We start from the raw sequence: 12056 nt of genomic DNA on the forward strand, positions 1-12056 counted from the left end.
GCCAAGCCAACTCTCTTTACCTTCTTCACCTGAGATCGAGTAGATGCTGCCCCCTAGCTGGGCCTTCCCTATCTGGTAAATACATTAGCCTACAACTCCCATCAACAATCCTGAAGATCACTGATGGGAAGCGCAGGTCAACCTATCTAGAGGGCGCCCGATTGGGGATGGGCTGCGAGACCGCGAAAGCTGTCACGCGAAATGCCACCCGCGCATGCGCAAGCGAAGCTGGCAGGCGGGGCCTTCACGGCATGGACGCGGTCAATCAAAGACCGGGGGTTGGGAACGATGTCAATCAACGGCAAGGGGCGGGGACGACGGAGCGGGTTTGCCTGCGGCTCGGAGCGGACCTTTCAGGAACGCGAGGGGCGGTGCTCCTCGGGCCCGCGCGGTCCCGCTCGGCTTCCGTAGATCTCTCGGTCGTCATGGAGATGAGCGCGCGCGCTGCGTTGCTAGGAGACGGGAGACGCGGGAAACGGGGTAGCGGCAGGTAAAAGGGAAGCGGGCGGGGGAGGAAGCGGCTCACCTTGGAGCTTCCATGGGCGGACGCAGTCTACCCCTGGAAACCAAGCGCCACGGGGCAGCGGCATCTGGGTGGCAACTGCTCGGTCGCCTAGGTCTTCCATGCCAACAGGGACGCCACGGAGCCTAATCTGAGACCAAACTCTGGAATAAAATCCTGGCTCACGTGACGCTCAGCCCTCGTGCATTTCGCTTGGGACGGGAGGGACGTGCAATATATCCACTGGGGGGGGGGCTTTTGCTTCCTTCCTTCCAAGGGATTTAAACTTAATTCAGTTTTAAATTAAATTTAAATTTTATTTTATTCGATGTGATATGACTCAGGGCGGTTTACCAAATCCACAAAAAAGCAGTTTTCGGGTTGCTGTTGGGGACACAGGGGGAGGGAGGAGGTGAGGCTGTGGGGCGCCCCTCTGTTGTGGGCTGTCGCCCCTGTTTGGGGGCTTTGCTTCTGAATCCCCAGGAGGCGGCGATGCTATTTGGGGTTAGGGGAATTCATCTCCCTATTTATTTATTTGGTAAATTTGTATAGCCGCCCATCTCACCTCTGTGACTGTGAACAGCCTACAAAGTTAAAAACACACTTATTTGCTCCAGCTCAGGGTTCCTCAACCTTGGCGACTTGAAGACGGGTGGAGTTCGACTCCCAGAATTCCCCAGCCAGCTGGCTGGGGAATTCTGGGAGTTGAACTCCACCCGTCTTCAAGTCGCCAAGGTTGAGGAACCCTGCTCTAGCTATTTGTTGTGAGCCTCCATGAATCTGGAAAGATGAGGGAGCATATAAATATTCCATGACGAAGAATAATAAGATAATAACATAAAATAATGCTTTGGGATCGGTGGGAGATCTCACCCACATCCCAAAGCATTATTTCAAGTCACTTACGGGGCGTGTTTTCCTCGCAGCCTTTTGCTGCTCCAGTAAAAGCAGCTTTCCTCTGCAGAATAAGAAATGTTTCATTTCCAAGAGACAGCAAAAGCACCTTTTGCAAAACTTGACTATGGTGGGTCTCCAGTATCTCCCCCGCCCGCCCCCTTTTTTCTTTTTATATAGTTCTTTGTCATCCAGGCAAAAATGCTCCAGATGCTGGCATTTCCTCTCCGTGTTCCTTTTGCAGGGCTGTTCCTCGGCTCCAAAGATGTCTGCCAGGAATCAGGGTTTGGTGCCCAAGCGTATTATTAGTTCCTTAAAACAAACTGTGAGTTCCAGAAAGACTGCTTGGAAAAAGAAAGCAATATGGTGCAAAGATCCAATTCATATCTATCTATCTATCTATCTATCTATCTATCTATCTATCTATCTATCTATCTATCTATCTATCTATCTATCTGAATAGGTAACAAAATGGGCATGATTCCATATTCTTTACAGAAAAAGAAATATGTATGTTTAAGCAGGACACTGCTGGATGGAGGCCCACATTGACTTTCCATGTCAAACTGAATAGTTTCCTTGGCTTTCCATGTCAAACTGAATTTCCATGCCTATACTGGTGTGTGGGTGGCGCGAAAGGTTATTTACAGCAGTTGCCACTGAAAAAAACATCTGTAGGGCGTTTTCAGTGATATAATAGGTGTATATACGTGGAGTGGGCACATAATTGGGCCCCTGATGGCATTAACAGGTATAACAACACACATTATATTGTGGGAGGAAGATATGGAGGAGAGATGTATAAAATATACCTAAAAGTCAGTTACCTCATTATACAATTCCTAGTCATAGAGTGAAAAGATTTTAGGACTGAAGGGAGTGGGTGGCGGTAGGAGATGGCTCTCATGGTGGCATGAATTTGGGTTGGCATCCAATCATTTGGCTAGTGAAATCCTGTCAACTGTTTATTTGACCACAGTGGAATGCTATCAAATCCTCCATGCAGAGCAGTGTTTTTCAACCTTGGCAAATTTAAGATGTTAATTTAAGATGATAAGCTTAATTTTTTTAAAACCAAAGGAAAGCATCAACGGGTAGAAATATTACACACCAACAGACTCCTCCCTTTCCACTTAAAGAGCACCCTCCTTTCCGCAAGATGGAACAAGGAGGTCTTCAAAGCTTTCCCGAAGAGAGGTGAAGCTGCTCAGATCCCCGCCGGGAGGGAGTTCCAAAGAGTGGCGACAGCCACAGAGAATGCCTCCCTCAGGGCTCCGTTAGGTGACCGTCCCATAGGCATGGGACCTGGGGGAGTTGACCCCAGGGGTGTCCATAGGGTGTAATAAAAAAAAGTTGGCTTAGATTCTCCTCTAGGCCTGAAGGTCTGTCACATCTGACCAGAATATGTTAGGGTTTAGGTAGAAGCAAGAAGCTGGTCGAGGCACAGCTGCAGATCCAGACATGCCATACAGGGCCACCCTATCTGGGGGAACGGTGATGCTGACTGAGAAGGCGGAATGCTTGCATTAGTCTCCCACGGTGTCTCTTGAGCTTCCTCCCAGGTGAATGAGGGACTGCCATCTCTGTGACTGTGAAGGGTATGGATTCTCATGAAGCCATTGAAGTTGGAGTTCAACTTCACTAAACTTTGGAATTCGCTACCCTGAGATGTGATGCTGCCTACCAGCTTGGCTGGCTTCAAAAAAGGGGTTGGACCGATTCCTGGAAGTCCTGGGGATCAATTACGATTAGCTGTGATGGTGTGGGATGGCCTCTGAAGGCCATCCAGTGGGCTTCCCTGTGCAGTTGGTCGGCCTCTGTGAGAACAGGCTGCTGGGCCAGGGGTCCAATCTAGCAGGTCACGGATTATGTTCTTCAGTGCAGAATTTTCTCTATTTTTCAGCCGATTGTTTTACTGAAGGTTTGTTCCCTGCTGTTCTATCAATGTGCCTCTTTTTCTCATGGCATTTAGGATTATAACCAGTGGCAAAGAGAACAGACACCGAGAGGACAAAAATTAAGATTATTCCTGCCCCCTGCCATATCAGCAGTATTGAAGGAGGAGGACAAGAAGTCCCTGCAGAAGATAAAAGACAAGAGATCAGGTTGGAAAGGGGTTCTGCTGACGTAGTCTGGCCCTGCAAGAAAAAACTTTGGGCTGGAACCCTCCAGTTCATTTCCATTGTTTCCTATTCAGCGGAGCTTGTGTAGGTTAGTGGAATGAAGCCCATTAAGAGGCAGAGGCTTAAAGTTATTGTGAGCCGCCCAGAGTCACCCGTGGGGGAGATGGGCGGCATACAAGCCGAATGAATGAATGAATGAATGAATGAATGAATGAATGAATGAATGAATGAATAAATAAATAAATAAATAAATAAAGTCTAAAAAGAACTAGCAGCATTTATCAAGGAAGGAACATGCTAGATAGAACACCTGCATCTCTAAACTTTCTGTCGTGCCAGAGACAAGGAAGAAAGGAAGGGATTCTTCTTCCTGTAAGCAAGAGGAAGAGCCTAAGGGAATCATTCCTGTCATTAGGGGAAGGAGGGCCAGTTTGGTTTAGTGGGGCAGAGAAACCTGAGCGCTGGTCCTGCCTTGAACACGAAAGCCAGTGGGGTGACTTTGGGTCAGTTCTTCTCCCTCAGCTCAGGAAGAAGGCCAACCACTTCTGAAAATTCTGCCTAGAAAACCACATGGGTTCATCCATGTGCTTGTTAGGAGTCAAGTTGATTGAAAGGCCAAAAAAAAAAAAAGATAGAGGACAGGCCAAGAGAAGGACAGGTGGAGTTCTTTATTTCCTTTATCTATTCCTAATACCCCAGTATTGAGGCACTTTGGTCTAGTGGTTAAAGGCACCAGACTAGGAACCAGGAGACTGGGAGTTCAAGTCCTGCTTTAGGCACGATGCCAGCTGGGTGACTTTGGGCCAGCCCCTCTCTCCCAGCCTGAGGAAGAAGAAGCCAACCACTTCCAAAAATGTTGCCAAGAACACCGTGTGGACTTGTTGGTATCTCCAAAAGGCCTCATCCCGTTCTGGAGGATGATGATGAGCACTACGCCAAACTTTTCTGGGGTGGAGGATGTTTCAAGCCCAGCAGAGTCACAGGTAGTTTGGGGTTTCATTTTTGGAACCGAGTCAGATACGCTCCCCTTCTCTGACATGCTTTACTCAGACCAATCAGGGTATCGTCGTCAGGCACTCACGCTGTGTTCTGTTTTAGCGGAACGAAAGGCTCCAGGCATGGGCTTGAAAGTGACCTCCTCCTCCAGGCAGAAGCTTGGTTGGCAACCAGTCAGGACTAAAGACAAAGCAAAGACAGACACCTTGGAGAACATCAAAATCCTGCAGGTACATGAAGGAAATAGCACCTAGGACCCGATGCTGTTGATACAGATGTGGGTGTATCTCATGCGGGCCCCGGTGTTTCCTGGGCAGGAGGCCAGATTTCACATGGCATTCCCCCAGAGCTGGAGACCAGGAACCTCAAATTTGGGGATTAGAACCACTGGTTATGTTCTTAAAAGAATGTGCAAAAGGGAACCAGTGGAGAAGTAGGGGTGGTGTGGGAGTGCACCATCCTGGGACCGGGGTCTCTTTCCATCTGATTGTCAAGCAGAGTGAAGGGAAGCTGTTTGGTAACCCGTCTTTTCAAAAACGCCTTAGCGACTTTCAAAGAGCAAGATGGCCAGTCTGGAAGAATTAAAGCACCATTCCCACGTGCTCCTGGAGAAGAACCAGGACCTTGTGGAGGAGATCCAGGAAATTGAAGCTGATTCTGCCAAGCATGCAAGGTCCCTTCTGCAGCAATATGACATGTTTGGGGTAAGGCCACATGGGCTGGGGAAGTGCGTGGTGATCAACCAGAGCAGCAGAGCCAGACTTTCTGGGCATGGAGATTCCAGATCATCCCAGGGCGCATGCAGCTGGGCCCTTCAGCGCAGAGCAGGGGATACGTGGCTTGCTTTGGGAAAAGTAGCGCTCCTCCTCGCAGGGCCCGCATCAGCCCTCATCAGCCTCTGTGGCTTGGCTGGGCTCACTCATGGTATTAAGCCATATTTAGCTGGCTAAATAACAGCTTTGTGCCTTAGATACAAAGCCAGTTGGGTGACCGTGGGCCAGTCCCCCTCTCTCAGCCCTAGGAAGGAGGAGACCGGGGCAAACCACTTCGGAAAAACGTTGCCAAGAAAACCGCAGGGACTCAACCAGGCAGTCGCCAGGAGTCAGCACTGACTCAAAGGCACTGAAAAAAAAAGCTGAACAGAAGCCAAAGCTGGCTAGATTCACACAACACACTAAACCCAGAACCATGGTTTTCAAGCCTCTGGGCTCATAGACCAAAGGAGCCACATTTGGGCTTGTAAGTGCAATGCAGGAATCCCAGTGGTGAGAGTGACGGCTGTTAAGGGCCAGTTCATTCCAACTGACCGCTGGTGGCTGAACCCTGCAATGTAAGACCTTTGGCTCCGAAGCCCTCGTGTGAGTGGCTATCCTGCGCGTCTCCAAAGAGAAACAACTGCTCTATGTTGAAATCTTGGTCCCCCTCGAGATGGCTGGACTGGCCTTGGCTTTCCCAGGCGGGGAAATGGTTTTTTTTCCATCCCTCCAGGGAGATGCCAGGGCGGGGGCTGGGACTTTCGGCCTCTGAGTAGTCTTTCTCCTGAATCCAGGAGATGCCTAAATCCAAGCATTTCAGGTTCATGATCAGATCACAAGATGTGTACCTGAAATCTCCTCCCCCCCACTCCTCCTTCCATCGGCTGGTATGCAGTGATACCATGGCATATTCACAAGCATTATAAGCCAGTGAAAAATCTGGCTTTAGAAGACATTCTGGGAGGGTGACATGGTGCACGCTTCCACTGGGCTGGCAGAGGACCCTACCCCTTTATGATCGCAACCCAAACTGTGAGATCCCCTAGACTTTATGCATTGTTCATGTTCACGTTTTAGCCAAATTCTTACTAAATAAAGGTTAAATTCAGGTATTGTCGAAGGCTGGCGAAACGTTAGGAAACAAAACTTCCAGAACACGGCCACACAGCCCGGAAGATCCACACCAGTTAAATTCAGGGTTTACAAATAAAGCAAACAAAAGCTTGAAACAGCCCCCAAAGGCTGGAGGATAGGGAAGGAGAAGGGAGGCTGGGAAACGGGGTGAACAGGTAAGTGGGGAGGAGCGTGGGGTGGATGAAGCACAAGGGCAGAGGAAGGGGAAGCCTTGGAAGAAGGAGTGAAGTCAGGAAACCGGCAAATCTTGGGGCCGGAGGTCTGTCCTCTTCCAGAGGCACCATCTCTTTTCTTCTTCATGCCCCCCACAACCTGTCTTTGTGTTTGCGACCTCTTGGCTTTCTCTGTCTCCATTAAGCTGTGATTCTTCGGCTCCCTCCCCGTCCCTCCCTTTCTCTCTTCCTGGATTCCACCAGGTGTCTTTTCCGTCTTCAGCCTCTGTTTCCTCTTCCTCGAGAAGCAGCTGAAAGAAACCCTAAATTTCCCCTTAATCCCTCTGGGCCTTGCTGAACAGAACAGGAGCCGTCCACGCAGAAAGCTTTGTGCAGCATGCAAACTGAGGGTGCCCACGCGGGTAGGGTGGGGAGTCAAACGGTAGCCTCCAACCAGGCAAGCCAAACTCTGCCCCTGTTGGCACGCAAAGCAGGGGTGGGGTCTTCGATGGCACAATTTAGGCCACCCTCCTGACCCCTGGTGAAAGGCCATTTGGCCCCTTGGCCTTGGGCCCTCCTGAGCAGCGGGTCCCCTGTTGTTTCAATCCCCACAGAGGATCATTGCAACTCTGCGAGACTCCAATCAGAACCAGGTCGGTGTCGCCAGAGCAGAACTCGAAGCAGTGGAGAAGATGGTGGAGAAGAATATGGGAAGTAAGCCATGCCCACACCTTCTTGGCTGGGGGGCGGGGGGCAGGGGCGGAGAAGAGGTCTGTGCCTTGAAATCCCCAAGGAGAGCATCAGTGCAGCCTGCCCTGCTTGCTTATCAAGCACCCCCTCTTGAAGGGGACAACGTGTCCTTGTGAGAAGGCCAGACAGTGCGCTGGTTTGCTGCCAGAACGATGGAGAGGTTGGAGGGACAGGGAGCCGAGAGGCAGAGCACCCGCTCTGCTGCCCGATGATTGAGCTGGGCTGAGTACCACGTAGCTCCCCCCAAAAGGAGCCAGGCGCAGGCGCAGGAATGGCTCCCCCGGGATCCACCAGCGCCACCACTCAGAGTACATGGAGCCAGTCCTGGGCTTGGCGGGCCGTCCAACTGGCCTGTTTGGAAAGGGTTTCCGAAATTCCCCTGCCACTGAAGGAAGTTGGGTTTCAGAAACCGGGCCGCTGGCTTCCCAGGAAGTCGAGAAAAGCTATTTGGCAGCTCTCTGAAAGGCAAATGGTGGCCTTTACTGTAAGGCAGCCTCCTCTCCAGCCCTCTTGACCGGCCACAGGGACACAACTCTGATCTAAAGGCAATGCAAATAAGCTTCAAGGCATCTGCCTTGGGAAAAAGGGATTTCACACAAAGAAGCTACGAAACGGGAAGGGGGGGAAATCCCTACAGGAATGAAAAACAAGGCATAGCTTCATTCACACGTAACATCTGTAGGCAATATTTCTACTAGTAGAATGAGTTTTGTATAGAAGAAGAATCAGGAGGGGTCTGCTGGCACCTTTTCCAACGAACCAATTTTATTAAAAGGCAGAAGCAGCAACTCAAGAAAGGTCGGTTGGAAAAGGTGCCAGCAGACTCCTCCTGATCGTTTGCCACCATAGACTAACGTGGCTTTGGCCACACAATGGTGATCCTTTAGGAAAACATGGTGAATACTGTATAGCCAAGATGTGGTTCCTGGGTGGGAGTGAATTTATTCTTCGTTGAGTGTTTTTCTAAGTTCTTTGTTATGTTAATTTTTTAGTCAGGGCAGTTTCCCACACACTTAAACATTGCTAGTCCAATGAAAGATATATTTCAGTTTTCCATCGTTTTGGAAGAACCAAATCCATGTCTTTTGTGGCATCTGTTTCTGGGCAGGCAGTGGCATAATTCTTTGTGAAAGATGGCTGGGTACTTTTCCCACTCTCTTCAAAAGCTTGGTCAAACTGGATTGACCATTGACCAAAGATGGACATATGTCTTCCTTACAAACTCTCCAACCTAACATTACAGGAATTTAAAGAGTGACTCTTCCTAAAATAAGTTGGCACCAGAGGACCTATGCTTAATGTATGGTTTCTCTTCGGGGTTTTCTCCCTCCATAACCAGAATATTTTCCAGGATGAAGAGAGCCTCATTGTTTAAAGACTGAATCAGCTGCATTCCCCACATCTGTGTATGCAATTTTAAGATGTCATTTTAGATAGTACAGTATTGTGGTTTTAAAATGTTCCGAACTGTCTGAGTAATGTATGGACACTGAAAGGGGAGGATGTGCATGACTGTGTGAATAACAGGTTGCCAATATATTCAGGGGGCTCCTCCGCTAAGCGTGGCCCTCTGGCGTAGCTTCTCTCCCTTGCTTTTTCCTCTTCAGAACTGGACCTGGAATTGAAACGGGTCAGCACTAAAGTGCACACCTTCCAGGAGGAGGTGAACGTCTTGCGAACCTACATGGACAAGGAGTACCCATTAAAAGCGGTCCAGATCTCATCTCTTTTGCGCAGCATCCGGAACCTGAGTGAAGAGCAGCAGGTGCGGGGGGAGGCTTCCCGGGCACCTGTCTCTCGTGCCAGAAGCGGGGCGGGGGGGCAACGCAGCCCTCAGGCACTTATTCAGTGCCGCTGCTTCTCCTGTACCACCATCTCCAGGATGAATTGGAAGATACAGAAGATCTGGCCAAACGCTTCCTGGAAACCTTAGCAGGAAAAGCGAGGGAAGAGCAAGAGCGCATTTTACAGACGGTGGCTGATGTTAGTGGAATCTCTCTGCATTGCTCGGGACATCTCCAGATAGCTTTCGGTTCGATTGTGCAACGTCCCCAAGAGCCCATGTTTGGTGCTGCCTGGGTTTCATTTATTTTGTGCTGGAAAGCACCTTTTAAAATGTGCTACAAAACCCTGAAAGTAACAGTGGGAGATGAAAATGTCACTGTTCTCCCAGCTTTTAAAGACATCGCCATGCTGGCTGGGGAATTCTGGGAGTTGAAGTCCACGCATCTTAAAAGTTCCAAGGTTCCTAGACGAGGCACTCTGTAACCTGGGTTGCGCATAAGGGTAACGCATCCCAACTTACTCCTTGGGCAGGATTTGCCCAGGGCTCAATCTGGCCCACAACCCCATTTCCACAAGGCTATAAAGCAGGGCAAATGGCGGGGTGGGGGGTCATCCTTGAGAATAGTTATGAAATCTGGCTGCCTGACGTTGCCAATCAGAATTCAGGAACTGCTGTTCTGTTTCCGTCTCAATTGCATTGTTCTTTTTTTCTGTACAGAAGACGCTGCTGCAGTATCAGGACGGCCTTGAGCAAATGCACAGGAACAACATGGAACTGAAAAAACAGATAGAAACCCAAAAGGAGGCAAGATAACTTGGCAAGGAACTAAGCTAATTTCAGGGCTGGTTAGATATTTTTTCTCTTGATCACCTGGTGGCTAGTAGTCCCATTGTACGGTTACCTTCCACAAGAATTTCCTTGTAGTGAGAGGCTGGCCGGTTACATATAGATGACAAGGGGACAAATCCTGAGATGAGGCCTTTACTTAGAGAAACACAGAGAGAAGTTATTATGGGATTGTAGGCCGAGAATCTGAATTTTGACATACTAGGGCAGTGTTTCTCAACCTTGGCAACTTTAAGATGTGTGGACTTCAACTCCCAGAATTCCCCAGCCAGCCATGGAGTTGAAGTCCACACATCTTAAAAGTTCCAAGGTTTTGGGAAACACTGTACTAGGGGACGAACTGCATTCAGAAACTCTACAACAAATGGCTTAGGAAGATCTTAGGAGCCAAATTTCAGCAAGGAATGAGTCCTGAGGCTTGGGGAAGCATTAATTTAGAGTAGCATCTTGGCATTAGCTATGAGGAACCCCCGATCTGGAGGCCAAGCATGTTTAAAACCCCATGCGACAGACGCAAAAAAGCTGGGGAGGTACAACTGGGAGTAGGAAAAAGTAGATGTTCTGAGCTGTGGAAGGTTGGCCTTAATTCCCCAGTCCTTTCTAATGCTTCCAGATAATTGAAGACCTGGTGAAAGAAATCAAGGAGTTGCACAAGAGCATCATAATGTTGCACCAATCGCTCGGGGACCCGCGCGATGTGATTTTCCCAGATGTCCTCCTGCGCAGACCCAGGTACTCCTCTCGCCTTTCTCCTCAGTGTTCCTTTTCTTGCAGCCGCAGAGCTTGCATGCAGTTAGCCAGGAGATCTGCTGGAGATTGAAAAGAGCGAGATGGGCACCAAGAAGAGTAGAGGCTGGAAGTAGTGCTGGAGACAGCAAGGATGGCTACTCTCGGGAGCCCTTGCTGCTCCCAACTTTTAATTTCCAATCCTTCTAGAATTAGTACATTTTTAAACAACTCTCCACCACCAAGAGAAGCTTCTCATCTGTGCCCCACCCTCACCTCCACTGCCTTGACCATCTTGTTTTCATATTCTGGATGACGTAGCCTATTCCGAGTTTGGGAGCCACAGACGCCCAGTGGGCCAAAGCCACTTCAGCCACCCTTGCCAATGGCTTCTTGGCAATCCAGTGTCCCTTTTTGCAAAAGGAACGAGGGATGTGTTGCTTCTGTGTCTGAAGGGAGAACTCCGAGCTTTTCAAGGGCAACTCTTCTTCTTTCCTAGCGTGGATCTGATTTCTGTTTCCCTCTTTCCCATCAGATGCACCCCAGATATGGAGGTTATTCTCAACATCCCTACAGATGAAGATTTCCCCCTGTAGTTGCTGGAAATGAGACAGGAGGGATACACCTTGACTGCAAAAGCATGTTTGTACACCACTGTCAGTTGGGTTTTCCTGCGTTCTCCCTGGATTCAGTGTCTCATCTTAGCCATAGCCTAGGCTTGCTAAATTTTCTAGCTGTTGGAAGAATGTCTCTTTAGCTTTCCTCCTCCAAATATTTCAGGGTTTTTTTTTTTCTTCTATTAAAGGCAGCCCTTTTCTGACTGAATGGTATTGGATTTATCGCCAGGACACCTGAAAGAGCAGTGCCACTGAGAATGTCACATTCTCCTCATTACACCTTAATGCAGAATGCGGAGTCAGGGTCCCTGTAAAAGGTGCAGTGGTAGGATCAGTGGCCAGGAACCCTGCCATGCCCAGTCACCTTACGAAGCTGGCACCCTGCTGAATTCTGCGCTGCAAGGAAAGGCGTATTTCCATGCAAAGAAACACCAGCCGGGTTGATGGTTATGAGAGTAACTGGGGATAGCAAGAAGACGTTGAACATATACCACCCACCCAAACTGCTCCTTCCATTGGTGGGAAAGCCCTGACTGGCAGCAGGAAAAGGAGTGTGTGAGTGTGTTAGGAAGCAGCTGTTGCTGAGCTTGAGTATCTGATAATCTGGTCCCCGTTCATGGCCAAGCTGAGTTGTCCCAGGCTGCCAGAGATCTTTTCTTAACTGCAGATGCTGGAAATGGAAGCTGGTATCTTTGAAGCCAAACCAAGTGTGCTGCTTGGCCACCAGGGCACCACTGCTCCTCCACTTTGCCCAGAGACAGCCACAAAGTATGGT

General features: G+C 49.3%; 1 protein-coding gene across 1 annotated transcript; it reads left to right on the plus strand.

Annotated features, from left to right (window-relative positions):
* Positions 1–1642: 1642 nt before the first annotated feature.
* On the plus strand, positions 1643–11463 carry CUNH20orf96 (chromosome unknown C20orf96 homolog). Its single transcript, XM_025175051.2, has 10 exons — positions 1643–1721; positions 3369–3501; positions 4618–4745; positions 5061–5219; positions 7171–7270; positions 8914–9071; positions 9188–9289; positions 9810–9896; positions 10552–10670; positions 11200–11463. Exons 1-10 carry the CDS (start codon positions 1662–1664, stop codon positions 11258–11260), a joined length of 1107 nt encoding a protein of 368 aa, XP_025030819.1. The 5' UTR covers positions 1643–1661; the 3' UTR covers positions 11261–11463.
* The last annotated feature ends 593 nt before the right edge of the window (positions 11464–12056 follow it).

Source organism: Python bivittatus, unplaced genomic scaffold (assembly GCF_059951505.1).
Source record: "Python bivittatus isolate LINGU-HERP-01145 unplaced genomic scaffold, Pbiv_v1 ctg000700_np1212, whole genome shotgun sequence".
Lineage (NCBI taxonomy): Eukaryota > Metazoa > Chordata > Lepidosauria > Squamata > Pythonidae > Python > Python bivittatus.

What these genes read in the sequence shown, in the direction of transcription:
- CUNH20orf96 (XM_025175051.2), top strand. Translation starts at nt 1,662, where the DNA reads ATGTCTGCCAGGAATCAGGGTTTGGTGCCCAAGCGTATTATTAGTTCC. An exon ending in GATAAAAGACAAGAGATCAG is followed by an intron (nt 3,502 to 4,617) that starts GTTGGAAAGGGG and finishes GTTCTGTTTTAG; the next exon opens with CGGAACGAAAGGCTCCAGGC. An exon ending in AGATAGAAACCCAAAAGGAG is followed by an intron (nt 9,897 to 10,551) that starts GCAAGATAACTT and finishes TAATGCTTCCAG; the next exon opens with ATAATTGAAGACCTGGTGAA.